The sequence below is a fragment of the Phacochoerus africanus genome, chromosome 13 (genome assembly GCF_016906955.1).
Source record: "Phacochoerus africanus isolate WHEZ1 chromosome 13, ROS_Pafr_v1, whole genome shotgun sequence".
Taxonomy (NCBI): Eukaryota; Metazoa; Chordata; class Mammalia; order Artiodactyla; family Suidae; genus Phacochoerus; species Phacochoerus africanus.
The window spans coordinates 64,888,536-64,903,870 of record NC_062556.1 but is presented as its reverse complement, the minus strand read 5'-3'; the positions used below and the strand labels follow the sequence as shown (position 1 = coordinate 64,903,870).

At 40.1% G+C, this 15,335-nt stretch overlaps 1 protein-coding gene across 1 annotated transcript in view; it reads right to left on the bottom strand.

The window, feature by feature from the left end:
* Positions 1–15,335, bottom strand: part of DNAJC3 (DnaJ heat shock protein family (Hsp40) member C3) — a 79,709-nt gene that overhangs the window by 18,880 nt on the left and 45,494 nt on the right. The window contains exons 4-6 of the mRNA XM_047755740.1: positions 14,605–14,679; positions 1,496–1,648; positions 15–196 (exon numbers count right to left, since the gene is read on the bottom strand). Of these exons, the coding sequence (XP_047611696.1) occupies positions 15–196; positions 1,496–1,648; positions 14,605–14,679 (410 nt within the window). The remainder of the gene's footprint in view (positions 1–14; positions 197–1,495; positions 1,649–14,604; positions 14,680–15,335) is intronic.

Here is a 15,335-nt window from a genome sequence, read left to right as displayed (position 1 = left end):
TAACTTGAACTGACCTGAGAGACAGTTCGTGGTCTCCTAGCTGATAGTACAGAGTGCTGATTTTATAAAATGCCTCAGTATTATCATTCTTCAATTTTGATGCAGCTTTTAAGTCACTTATGGCTTTCCTAGGTTCCCCTTCTTTTATAAAACATTCAGCTCGAAGTTCCCGTAGTTCTGCATCCCAAACACAAACCTTGAGAAACAAAAGAACTAAACTTAAAGAAACAGTAAATTAGGCACATTCTTACTTGCGTCCCACATATTTTATCTACATATTTATCAACACAAAACACTGTCAATTAATGTGATGACTTCTATATTGTAAGAAATATTAAAACGTCTGATACAATTTAGATGTGACAAAAAGAATGAGATGTGATAAATTTCTCCAAGGATACCTTAGATTCCAATGGAGTGAGGGATGTATGTAAACAAGGCCTTTCCCCACCCGCTTCAATTACATAATTCTAAAACACTGAAAATAAGAAAACATGGTATCTATTATCAGAAGGTGGTTGCCAGTGACGCATATTTGAAGAGACTAGCTAGTTGGATTTTTATATTTAACCAACAATTCTAATTTCTAGTCTCAAAAAATAAAATCTAGGCTCTAATTGACAAAGTATCTCTTGTGTTGTGTCTTTAGATATTTCTTAGAGCTGTTCTCAAGTCATGTCAACTTTCCACATACAATGAGACAGATACAAATTCAACACTGTCCATAAATTAAATACCAGGGTCAACAAGCTAGGTTAAAATGCAAAGTCTAATTAATGGAAGATAAAAATCATTAACTTTATATTTCCTTACTAAAGCCCTAACAAAATAATTTAGTAAACCATGAATTCTATGGGACCACATCACCATCACATGATTTCCTCTATAAAAATATCAAAAAGTGGCCATTCTACACATACCATGAATTTACTGCCAAGATTAGATGAAACTATACAAAGCACTGTGAAAGTGATAAATATGAATTATGACTGCTTCCATTGGAATATTTTATTAGACTTCCTTCTGAAACCATTGTATCCTTTGTCACTGAGTCTTTGCAGAGGCGGGCTTAGAACTCCCTATTTAGAACCCTCTGGGTCCTGTCAACTCTTCACCTGCCTTCTTCCCTTGAAACTTCTCACTCTGAACATCATCTTTTCCTTTTTCTTCAACCAACAGTTTCATCTTTTACCCCATTATCCAACCTGTAGAGTTTTCTTCCCCCAAAAAATGCAAAATCAAACAAAAATAGCAAAGCAGGCCATGCATAGAACCCGCCCCACAGCAACTTCAGTTCATTTACTAAAAATTTCAGTCCCAAATTTTGTTCTATATAACACCATCTTTCAATTAGGCGCTGAAAGCCCCAAGGTCCATCTAATTTTATGCTATCTAGGTTTTTCGTGGTATAGAACAGGCCAAAGTATACCAACATGCCTTACAACAAAAAGCGGTAAGTGTTAGACTTGTCAGCCACAAGAGCCAAGACACTTACCTCTAAAATCTTATCAAGGAAAGTTATAGCAGCAGTATAATCTGAGCTTTCGAAAGCATCAAGGGCTTGTGAGCGCAAACGCTGCATTTCATCAGACTTGATAAGCTGGGACTGGGCTTCCTTTTCTTCATTTTCACTTGGATTTGACTTGAGCTACAACAATAATATGAAATTAAATTAAACAGGGTTTTTAACCTCTTGAGTCTAGTACCTGCAATACGTACAACGACCTGCCCTTCCAAACACTCAAGTTCATGGGGGAAAGCAGTAGAGAGGCCCTGGCACACTGGCTTCTCTGATTTGCCCGTACTGCTAATCCCCAGGGGAAGCAGCAGCGAAGACAACTTTATTCCCAGCAACACGGTGCATGAGAGCAAGCAGTGCAGCTGGAGCCCAGAGCCCTGGGTCACCAGAACCTCCAGGACAAACTACTCAGGACAGTGAAAAGGGAGAGCGCAGTGAAGTAAGGAAAGCTCTTTCCCACTTTCTTACACAGAACTCTAGAGAAGAACTTGAGATTTATGTGTTCTGCTCTAGGTATATTTCTTAGTTATTTTGTTAAGATAATTTTACCAATATAATGTAAAGCATAGGAAAACTGAAGGAGAGGGCAGATTTTTAGAGGTATAGGATAAAAAAAGATTTGATACTAGAGGGATTAATGTATAAAAAGAAAGGAAGAGTTTATAGGGAAAAATAAGACAGTAATTTTTTAATTAATTAATTAATTAATTAATTCTGCTTTTTAGGGTTGCACCCACGGCATATAGAAATTCCCAGGGGTTGAATTGGAGCTGTAGCTGCTGGCCTATGCCACAGCCACGGCAACTCAGGATTGGAGCCGCATCTGCACCTACACTGCAGCTCCTGGCAACACGGGATTCCTAACCCACTGAGAGAGGCCAGAGATCAAATTCACATCCTCATGGATACTAGTGGGATTCATTTCCACTGGGCCACAATGGGGACTCTGAGTAATATCTTATCGAAAGGCTTATGACATGATTTTAGGAGGTTTAAACATCATCTGTTTTTTGACAACTTTATCAAGGTATAATTTATATGCCATAAAATTCCCTCATTTTGAGTGTGCAATTCTATAATTTTTAATAAATTTACCAAACATGCAACTATTACCACAGTTTTAGACCATTTCTGCCAGCTCAACATCCCTTATATCTGCCTACAGTTCATTCTTACCCCAGCCTGGTCTTGTGAACACTTTTAACAATTTCTTCCACCAGATGGAAAAGTCTTAAGCTTGATGCCTCAGAAAAATTGAGTGCCTACATTAAAAAGGTACAGATTTTTTTTGGAAAATTTTTAAAGATTACAGTTTATATGTAATAATTCCTGAAATCTAATATTCTTACTAAGACAGGAATTGCAGTTAATGGTTCTCCTTTGTGGTGAGGTGCAGACAACAGCAGGTTATTTCTAGAAATGTATCTCCCTCAATTAACCAATCACACCATTTCCCCCTTTTAGTGGATTCATTTGTTTTTGGCCAAACCCACAGCATACTGAAGTTCCGGGGCCAGGGATCCAACCCACGCTGCAACTGCAACCTGTGCCTCCAGTGTGGAAATGCTGGATCTTTAACCCGCAAGGGAATTTCTGCGGATTCATTTTTTTTAAAAGCATTCCCCCCCCCTCCCGCCCCACCTACCTGGTAGGAGAGAATGCTCAAATTGAGAAACTTTAATAAGACTATTAATTCTTAGTAAAGGTCCGTATTTCTCCATTTTGTTTTTACGATACTTTAAGTGTTCTTTTCTGTCTGTTTAACCTTTGGCAAGGACTCATAGGGAACTAGCAACTGGGAACCTTAGCTCACTTTGCGGGAGGATTTTCCCTGCAAGACTGAATTGTCCAAGTTGAAGGAAGCTGCTTTGGGCCATGGCATGCTTGCTTACCTTTATCTGTTTTCTCCTTTTTCACATAAGAGTATTACCCATGAGCTATGTTTTACTATCTCCAATTTATTTACAGATAAAGGAAACTGAGTGATCACACAACTTGTCAGAAGTCTTGCTGTAGTTCAACCTAAAGTTTCCATCTGCAAAGCCCATGCTTCGGAAGATGGTGACGATGGAGGTCAGTACAGCAGAACACATCTACTTTATTGATTTATTTATTCAGGCTCCATTCTCAACTAAATCTAAAACCCTAAAGGCCATTTCAGGTTAATCTCCACTTTACACAGGGGGGAACTGGCTCAAAACCATTTCCAAAGCCTCCCTTCTTAACCATTCCTTCTTAGCTACACACCAACATCATATACGCAACTGCCCAGTTGAAATCTCCAATGGGACATCTAAGTGGCATCTCAATAACAAGGCCCATCTCCAACTACTGCCTGCCACCCTCCCATCCCATCCTCTTCAATAAATGGCTCCTCTTTCTTACTCAAGCTAAATCCCTGGGGCCATGCTGGATTCTCATTCTCTTCTGTAATTAAGAGTTTGACTCCATTCCCTGCTGACATCTTTTAAGCTTCAATTCTCCCTCCTCCCCTGCTGCCTCGCATCTGAGTAAGCTGATAAAAAGGTACATCTCAATCTCTCTCAAAAAGGAATGAGTCTCAGAATGGATGGAGTCCTACCACCAGCGCGGCAACATAACTGCACACTCACAAAAGTGGTCTAGCACAGTTCAGTCCAGTTATGAACACTGCTGGTACCATGCGTCATGAATTAAACTGCCATTTAAAACCTTCGAGAAGTTAATGTAGGCAGAGGACAATGAATAGAGCAGGGCAATATAGTAAAAATGTATGTCTAAGTTTCAAGCAGCTCATCTTATAAGCACAAAGTGAAAATATTAAGTTATAAGATGGCATTATTTAATTGGCAGCATTTATTCTTTTAAAGAGTACATTAATGTTTCTTACAATTGATGGCTCCTTATATTCTATGAATTATGGTATATGATACAGTATTATATCTGATTCAAAGAAAACCACAATTATCTAAGTCCTAGAACAAAATGCTATCTTTTTTTTAACTTTTGAAATTTCTATTTTGGTTATCTTGAGGCAATATATATAAAATATATAATCGGAGTTCCTGTCGTGGCTCAGTGGTTAATGAATCCAACTAGGAACCATGAGGTTGCGGGTTCGATCCCTGGCCTTGCTCAGTGGGTTAAGGGTCCAGCATTGCGGTGAGCTGTGGTGTGGGTTGCAGACGTGGCTCAGATCCTGCATTGCTGTGGCTCTGGCATAGGCAGGCGGCTACAGCTCCAATTAGACTCCTAGCCTGGGAACCTCCATGTGCCACGGGAACAGCCCTAGAAAAGGCAAAGACAAAAAAGACAAAAAAAAAAAAATATATATATATATATAAAATCATCCTTTCTGCAAAAAAGGATTAAAGTTGGAAAAAATACTGCCTAAAGTTATTTTGATACATAGTGGATTTATGTCAGTTTGATTTGTTTCCAATTAACACAGTCCACAAGCTACCAATGGAGAATAAATCTTGTCAAAGGTTTGAACCTTTGATTTAGAAATTAAATTGCAGAAGTTCTCATTTGGCACAGCAGAAACAAATCCAACTAGTAACCATGATGTTGCAGGTTCCAACCCTGGCCTCAATCTGTGGGTTAAGGGTCCAGCGTTGCCGTGAGCTGTGGTATAGGTCGCACATGCAGATTCTGTGAGTTAAGAATCCTGTGGCTGTGGTGTAGGCTGGTAGCTGTAGCTCCGTTTGACCCCTTGCCTGGGAACCACCATATGCCGTGGATGCAGCCGTAAAAAGCAAAAAAATTAAACTGCAGCTGGCACTGATTTTTACCTAATACGGTTCTTCACCACAATCAAAACACACACTGCTAGCTTTTTCAAAATAAAAAACACAGAAATATAAAACATTTAAACCGATCATTACCTTCATTATATTCAGATCTCATGAAACAGTGCCTAAATCTAAATATTTTTTTCACTTAAACCCAAAGCATGGAGAGCAAAAATAAATAAAGATAAAACACTGAACATTAAGAACAGAGGAGTTTACAGCCATAAAACAAGGATGAAATAACGCCATTTGCAGCAACATGGATAGACTTAGAAACTATCATACTAAGTGAAGTCAGACAGAGAAAGACAAATACCATATGGTATCACTTATATCTGGAATCTAAAATATGGCACAGGAGTTCCCACTGTGGCTCAGCAGTAATGAACCCATGAGGACGCAGGTTCAATTCCTGGCCTCGCTCAGTGGGTTAGGGATCTGGAGTTGCCATGAGCTGCAGTATAGGTTGCAGATGTGGCTCGGGTCTGGCGTTGCTGTGGCCGTTGCATAGGCCATCAGCTGTAGCTCTGATTTTACCCCTAGCCTGGGAACTTCCATATGCTATGGGCGCAGCCTTAAAAAGACAAAAATAAAATAAAATAAAAATAAAATATGGCACAAATGTACCGATCTACAGAACAGAAACAGACTCACAGACATAGAGAACAGACTTGTGTTTGCCATGCGGGAAGGGTTAGATTGGAAGTTTGGAGCCAGCAGATGCAAACTATTATAAATAGAATGGATAAACAACAAGCTCCTGCTGCATATGTATAGCACAGGGAATATTCAAAATCCTGTGATAAACCATAACAGAAAAGAATATGAAAAAGTACATATATGTATAAATGAATCACTCTGCTGTACAGTAAAAATTAACAACACTATAAATTAACTATACTTCAATAAAATTTTTTAAAAAAGGATAGATGAGTTTAAACTGCATTTACCATATGTTGGATTTCGGGATAAAAAGGAAGAATTCAAAGATTAGAAATTATTAAATAAACTGCTGAGACTCAGGAAGTCTTTATAATATGAGAGCTGTATTTTTTGTACCCTTTCTTCTCCTCTAAATAATTTCTCAGGGAACAGCTTGAACACATACCAATTTGAACACTCCAAAAACCTGGGCATCATACTTAATTCTTCCTTCTCCCTTCCCCAGTCATGGCATCTTTCCTTATCTAACTAATGTCTACCTGTTTCCTTCAAAGCCCACCTGTCATGACACTCCCAGCCCAAACCTTCCACGGCTGTAGAGACTCAGCTCGTGGCCCTGGTCCTCTCTGCAATGAGACCAGCTCCCCTGTCCAGTATTCCCATACCCCTGCTCTGGTCTTACTGGAGGCGTCAGCTTCCCAGGTGACAGGCTCTGCCCTGCCTCCCGCTTTTGCACAGGCTGCTCACCTTCAGCCCAGATGGTCCTCCTCCCACCTTGCTAACACAGGTGCGTCCTTTCAACATTCAGACTCGATACCCTTCCTCCTTTAGGAAAGCCCTTCCTGACTCCAGACCCCCAACTCCCAGCTAAGTTAGGGGACCCTCTGTATGTTTCCCACAGGGCTCAATCGCAGCATTTATCATGTGGTATAGCATTTGTCTGATTAGTTCTTACCCTGGTATAATCTTCCAAAGGCAGAATCTAGTTTTCTTTGTTAGCAACCCTCTAACACCTACCAGTCTACTTGACTTGCAAATAATATGCACTAAAACGTGCACTAAACTAAGACAAGACCACAGGCGCTGCTTACAGGCGGAGTCACTGATCACCTGAGGACAAACTAAACCGCCTAAGATCCAGTCTAGGACTAGACAACCAATGTGGACCTGAGGGGACACTTGTTTACAGGAGACGCTCTGGCAGGAGATTAACCTGCACACTTAACAGGTTATGAGATCCTCATCACAGCCCAAACAGAGATTAAGAATATTCCCACTTCTGTTCTGTGGTGTAAAATCTGTAACTGAATCTGGCTATCGGGCTGTATATAGGACTTTGTTAGTAATATGAAATCTTTATAGGCTTTAGGGACTGGTAAATACTCTTAAATGCCACAAAAAGCTCATTTAAGAGCATATAAAGAAAAGAAAAAATGTACCATCTATATTCACAAATCATCAAAAATTAAAATGTAAAAATTCTTTAATGGGTAAAGACGAAATATTGTCATAGCATAAAATTTATCTTTTCAAACCAGACCCAGAAATCACCCATGTTATGGTACCAAACAATACAGATAGGATCAAGTCATCTCTTCAATTTCTATGCTTCACAATGAGGAAAATGAGGTCTCCCCTAAGTAAGAATTTCCCAAGGTGACGTTATACTTTTCCTCTAAGAGGTAACTGATACTATCAGTTTCTTCTATATCTTTCCAAAGGTTTTTTTCTATACTCTTTCTCACTCTTTCTAATGCAGATGTTCTGCACCATGTAAAGCACATACACGTTTGAGACCTGTGCCCACATTCCAGAGAAAAAGCCTTCAAAGAATGCACACTGTAAAAACTTAATCAACAGACCCTCAGTTAAACAGAGTCAGGAGACCAGAAGGGGGCTCTCAGGCCCTGCAGGGGCAGCAGAGCCCAACAGGAAAAGCAGAGTGCTCTTCTTCCCTGGCAAGGGCCCAGCCATGAAAGCCATGGACTCTGTTTACCGCAGCCCTCCCGACTTTCTTCCTCCCTTGATAAAAGTGCTCTCCTTCCCTTGCTGTCTGGGGACTTGCACGTGGTTCTCTGTACTGCAATTCTCTGCTGATCCCAAATAAATCTACCTGTGCTGGAGAAATACTGGCCATCTATTTGTTTAAGGTCAACATGGTAGGATCAGCAAAGACCCCCAGTGGCTCCAGAGCTGGTGCACATACAACGGCATCACCCACAAATGAGCCCATTGCTGCTCACTGCTTTTCTCCCCAACCCTGGAATTTGAAGGTATGTTTTCCTCCTGGATCCCAGATCCCAGCCTTCTTTGCATCTGAAGTTCTCTGGGCTTATTTGGGATCTATTTTAAGGCTTCTTCTTACCAGTTAAGACCTTGCTCTGTATGCGAGTACCTATGTGGCACTTCGGTCTGATTTTGAGATCACACTGTTTCACTGAAACTGGCTAGCCTTTGCCCCATTCCTTTGGAAATAGTGATTGTTTCTCCTGAAACTGTTCCGGCTCAGCCAGCAGCCCACTGCTTTGGAACAGGGGCTGTTCTCTGGAAACTGGCTGGGAAAAGCCTTTGGCCTGGCTCCCCCAGCACCAAGCAATTTCCTTAGAATTGGCTGGTCTTAAAAGACTGCAAGCTGTTGGAATTGAATTGAACTGTCTGAGCTGTAAACTGTTTAAGCTGTTTGCAAGTTATTCTTTTACTCTAGGAAAAAATCTCCGAGAAATGGGATCCCAGTCCACAAATATTTTGAGGGTGCCCCAACACCCCCGAGAAGGACTCTGGACAATTTTATGTTTAAAAACTGTGGTCCTTCCTCATGTGTATTTCTAACTAAATGGACCAACCAGACCAAAGACAGTATTAAATGCTGGAGTTCCCTGGTTCAGCAGATTAAGGATTCAGCATTGTCACTGCTCTGGCGAGGGTTCAATCTCTGGACCAGGAACTTCACATGCCGTGGGTGTGGCCAAAAAAAAAGAATATCAGTGGTCATTATGGTGAACTTTTGAAATCTAGAACGGAAAGAAATGCCTCTTTCGATTGATATTTTGAGGCTCCCCAATGCTATCAGAAGTCTAAAATTATTTCTCTGCAAAATAAGATGATTAACTGGGTCAGGAGTTCCTGTTGTGGCTCTGCGGTAACAAACCTGACTAGTATCCATGAGGATGTAGGTTCAATCCCTGTCCCTACTCAGTGGGTTAAGGATCTGGCATTGCTGTAGCTGGGGTGTAGGCCGGCAGCTGTAGCTCCGATTCGACACCTAGCCTGGGAATTTCCATAAGCCGTAGGGGCGGCCCCAAAAAGAAATAGAAAAAAAAAATAAATAAGATTAACTGGGGCAAACAAATAATTAAAGGAAAATAAAATGGCTCCCAAAGCCTGAGGCTCTTCGTGGCTTCCTTGTCTCGGCCTCCGTCTCCATCCTGCGTCTCTCCCTCCACTCCTGTGGCCAGGCCCCCCCTCTTGCACCCTGGTCCTCCTTCCCTTCCATGCCACCTCCACCTCCTCCATACCCTCAGACCTCCCATCCTAGTTCTCTCACCAGACCTCCCCCGTTCTCTGAAACTCGCCCCCTCCCTTTTTCCCTGAACTTCTCAGAAGCTGTGCCTTTAAAATTAAGCCTTCTGAGAATCCAGAGGCTAAGCCCTTCATTTCTTAGGCTCCCTGGGCTGAAGCTTAACTCCAAGACACAGTCAAAGGTTTCCCCAAAGTAACTGAAGGGCCTCACGGATTTGCTGAGGCATTTAATACCGTCATTAAAACTTATCATTGGTTTCTCTGACTTACATCAGCTAGTTCATATGCCTGTCAGTAAAGGCAGGGCCCAGCACTGGAAGAAAACCGCTAACTAAGAAGCCCTCAAAGTCTCTAGAGGTACAACTGGGAGGCCAGTCAACTAACTTAGGTGATCAGGCTCAGGCGATCACCAGACAACCTCATGGAAACCCTCATTCTTAGGGGTTTTTCCAAAGCCTATCTCACTGGAACAAAAAGTCAGACTTTTATTACACAAAAATCTGATTAACCTGTTCATGAGTATTACAATCAACTTCGAATTGTTTTTAAGGAAAATTCTAGTCTTCCTTCAGGTGTTGGGTCCACCTGGGTAGCTTACTTTAACCCCTACGTTTCTCGTGGGCTGATCCGGGACCTTTCCCTTTGAGTATAAAGGACCAGGATAGAATGGGAAACTATGCTGGCTGCAGATGGAGTTATCTGGCAAACCAGTTCTCACACTCCAGCTGAGTCGCCTCAAAGGACGACCGCCCAAGTTCCTAGTCTTCAACTCCAGCAAATGAAGGCTCCCAAATGAAACCAGATCCACCCAGTTTCTGCTGTTATTGCAAGGAGCTAGGACACTGGAAAAGAAATGGTACAAATACAGGTACTTTAAGCCTTTCGAATATCCTCCAAATTCTCAATGCCAGGGCTCTGAGGAACCAGTGGGGCTCTCCCCGACCTCCCTCTTAACTGGCTTGAGGAGACACTTCTCAAGACGGGATAAGTCTCTTCTGGTCCTAAATGACAGTGGAGCCACATTTGGGGGCTCAGCTCCTCTGCTATAAAAGAGCCCCTGCCTCCGAGTACTAAATCAGTTCAAATAGTGGGGCTCCCTAATGAACCTCAAGAGGCTCCTATCTCTGAATCGATTCCCTTTTGCTTAGCCTCTGAGTCCAGCACCCCCTTTCTCCTTAGTTCCCCCACTCCTCTCCATTTATTAGGCCAAGTCTTCATGCCAGAATTTCTCTCTCCCCAAAAGAGGAAATAATTCTAGAATTTGACAGTGGTCATCAAAGTAATGAACCAGGTGAATGAAATGACCCTTTGACGTGTTTTATTGTCCCATCCCTGACAGTACTAGAGCTGATTCTGGAAACACTCATTATCTGTCCCTGTTGAATCAGCTACTATCCCCCTTAGGGGCAAAATCTACAACTGATGGCAAAATTCACAGCACACCTCCCATCGAGATTCAAACAGATCCCTCAAAACCTCTGTCCAGAATTAATCAATACCCTACAAGAAGTCTTTCAAGGCATAAAGCCCATATTAGAAGATTACGAGGCCCAAGGCCTCATTCTCTCCAGTACTACCCTTGTAACACTCATTTTACCAGCAGAAAAGACCAAAGGGCTGAGGCTGAGTCCGTCCAGTTTTTCCTAACTCTCCGTATGTTACTCACACCCACTCCACCAAAGTATATTCTTTACTGTAACTGATTTATGTAGTGTGTTCTCTAGTATTCCAGCTGAGGAAGCTGGCCAGTACCTTTTTGCCTTCACGGGGGAAGAAAACAATCCACCAGGACAGTAACACCTCAGAGTTTTACTGAGAGTCCTTAGTTGTTGCAAATTCTCAAGGCTGATCTGGATCATGTAAAGTCCCCTAAAGGTTCTACTTTCAATCCGTGGATCATCTGCTGTCCTTCTCAAGACCTCCTGACGGGAAGACAGCATTGACCTGAAGCACCCAGCCTTAAAGCGACAGAAGGCTGCCAAAGAAAAAGCAGTCTGTCTGAACGCAGGTTTGATATATTGGGCATGTGATATCAGAACAAGGGTTATACCTGGATCTAAATAGACTTCATGGTGTCCTAAGTGTCCCCAAGTCCTAAACTAACTTTAGGGAACTAGCTGGTTATTGACAAAATTAGATTCCAAATTTCTTTCTTATGGCCGAACCTCTGCATGCTTTACTAAATGTGAACAACCCAGACCCAATACTATGGGAAGAATTAGACAAAACAGTCTTCAAGGCCTTAAAGGAGAATTTGATGAATCCACTTGCACTTGGGCATCCCAATTTATCAGATTCTCTTTTTCTCTTTTTTCTACATGGAAAGGAAGGGTACACTGTCCAAGAGTGCAAGTTCTGGAATCTTTACTACAACTTCCCTGTTTACTAGTGGTATAAGCTTGAGCAAGTTACTAAAGCTCTCTAAACACCAATTTCCATGGATGCATAAAAGGAGACTAAGAATATACCACACCCAGAGATGGAACAATGATCAAGCAAAATACACGTGCAGATCACTGAGCAATGTGCCCTGTGCATCCAGAATGGTATGCAAATCATGGCTGAAGGACAAAGTCAGATTAAAACTCAAGCTTCCTGCCTATATTCCAAAGCTTTTCTTTTTTCTGCAAAATCTGTTATATACAACTTACAAAAGCAAAAGAAGCTATTAACTTTAAATAACTGCCACTTATACCAATTTAGCACAGTTTTCTTCAGTTATAAACAACATTTACACACAACTTCTATTTTGCCTTTTAATTGATTTTATTTTGTATGTCTAGGTCTATAAATCAATACCATATGTAAGTAATTCTTGTCAATGAATATTATTTTATCATGCTGATAAAATATTTTCCAAGTTTCCAAAACAAATAGAACTCCAGTAAGTATCTTTGGGAAAAATGTTTTCCTTTTATAATACTTATTAGATTTTTTTTAAAGTAAAAGCTCTGTTTGTATTTGCAACATCAACAGTATAATATGTCAGAAAAAATTTCCTTGAAGCCCCATCATTAGGCTCAGTACTATTTATTAACTTTTGGTAAATGTAACAGATATGGTCCCTCTGAATACTTCTAATGTTTATCTCTTCATTTAGAAAGACTGAACACTGTAGATACTGGCTTCAAATTTGTATCTCCGTGTTATTTCACCTGGTTATATTATCATTTTTGCAGTAGAATCTAGGTTCCAAAAGCTCAAAATCAGTGTTACATATGTTAACTGAGAAGATCTCAGTATTCCCATTTCTTGATCCTGTCTCCCTCTCAGCCTTCATAACCTTAGAAGGCACTGACTTACTTTTCAGACAAAGGATACGCATGTGAGATCCTCTAGTTATTAATCTAAATGTTAAAGCCAGGTATTCCAGGTAAACCTACTTCAAATAAAACATAACATTAAAGGAGTTTCCATCATGGCTCAGTGGTAACAAGTCTGAATGGTATCCATGAGGTTGCAGGTTTGATCCCCAGCCTCACTCAGTGGGTTAAGGATCTGGTGTTGGTGTGAGCTGTGGTGTAGGTCACAGACCACAGCTCAGATCCTGCATTGCTGTGGCTGTGGTGTAGGCCTGCAGCTACAGCTCCAATTCAACTCCTAGCCTGGGAACCTCCATATGTCAAGGGTGCAGCCCTAAAAAGACAAAAAATAAATAAATAAATAAATACTTCTTAAATGCATGAATTCTGCACTTGTATTTTTCTCTAAAGCAAATCCAATCTAATTTATTCTTACAACAAAATTGATGTTACATATATTTTAAAAATGACTTCTACAGTGGTAACATTTAACTTGGTCTCTCCTCTATTATGTCCATTAAAACTTTTCTCATTAAGTACAAGGTGAGTACTTTCTTGATGAAACAATCACAAAAAAATTATTCAATGTGAAAAATACAAATTAAAAACTCAGTACTATTTAAAATCACTCACGCCAATAGTGAAATAATCAGGTACACATTTAACAAAACATGTACAGGATCTGTACTTTGTAAGTTACCGAATGCTGATGAAAGAAATCAAAGAGCTAAGCAAATGGGGAGGCAGACAGGGTTCGCAGACTGAAAAACTCAGCATAATAATGAGGTCGATTCTCCCTAAATGGACCTATAGGTTTACTGCAATTACTATCAAAATATCAACAAGGCTCTTTTGCAGACATAGACAAACTTATTCCAAATTGATATAGAAAAGCACAGACCACAGAATAGCTAAAATGATCCTGAAAAAAGAAGAATAAAGTGTGAAGGACTCAGTCTACCTGTTATTAAGGTTTGCTACAGAGCTACGGTAATCAAAAGATTGCAGGCATGGCAGAGGGATAGACACATAGCTCAATAGAATAGAATAGAGAATTCAGAAATATGCCCATGCAAGTACAGACAATTGATTACTTTAAAAGGTGCAAAAGCTATTCAATGAATGAAGGAAAACTTTTTCAAATATTGTGCTGGAACAGTGAGTGGGACATTCAAAGGCAAAACAAATAAATCTCGACCTAAACCTCAGAGGTTATATAAAATTAACTCAAGATACATGCACCCAATGTTCTCTGCAGTACAATTTACAACAGCCATGTGGAACAAAAAAGCAGATCTTAAAACAAGCCCCATGAGGGCATAAAGGCATTAGCTAGTTATCTTTCTTCAAATCCTTTTCCAGGAGATAATGCCTTCAATTACATGTAATCTGTAACATCTCCCTCAACACATCCAAAATACACTTTGTGAACTAGCCATGTGGGTGGGTGACTGCAAAATTCCCTTTTCAGAATCTGTTTCATTATGCTTTTCATATCAAATAAAAGGTTTCCCAAGTCACTCAGGCAACATTTAGCACAGCTCAGCTGACATCTCTAGATTCTCATGGAGGACAAAGCAGAATATAAACCACATAAACTGAGTTAGGATTACTTATCTATTCCATACACTTTACCTTCCATCTAGCAAAGTGACTCTTTGATGGCAGCAACTAAATATCAAGTCTCAGGACTACGAATCATATATAGACAAATCAAGTGATTTTTCCCTTTCAGGTACTATTATTAATAAATATCTTAATATAAGCAATAAGTTTATGTTCATTCAAAGTAACATCATTACAGAAACAAAAACTGTACTGAACTTACCACTTTTTTAAAATCATCTTCTGCTTCATCAAGTTTTCCTTGTTTGAGTAATAAGTGACCTCTCTGTAATCTTGCCTAGAAAAAAAAAAAAGTGTATTATGAATACTATGCATTTCTAAATTTTCTTTAAATACAAAGAATAAAACTAAATAAGCCAATGAAATATTAATTTTTCCTTATCTCTTTGACTTGGTACCCTGAGAACAGTTCCAGGAACAAATGAATGTGTACAAATGTTGCTAAAGTATGTTTCCTACTTTTTTTTTACAGTAAAATACTGTTTACTATAGCCAAAAAAAATGAAAACGTGTCCTCACAAAATCTTATACATCAATGTTCATAAGAACAGCCAAAAAGTAGAAACAAACCAAATTCAACTAATAAATCAATATGCGATATGTCCATAAAATGGAATATTATTCAGTGATAAAAAGGAATAAAGTCCTGACACAATAGTACTTTACAAGATGGATGAACCTTGAAAAGGAGTTCCTGTTGTGGCTTAGCAATAACGAACCCAACTAATATCCCTGAGGATGAGGGTTGATTCCTGGCCTTGCTCAGTGGGTTAAGGATCTGGTGTTGCTGTGCACTGTGGTATAGGCAGGCAGCCACAGCTCCGATTCAACCCCTAGCCTGGAAACTTCCACATGCCATGGGTGTGGCCCTAAAAAGGCAAAAAAAAAAAAAAAAGTTATGCTAAGCAAACGCAGTCAGACACAAAAGGCTAC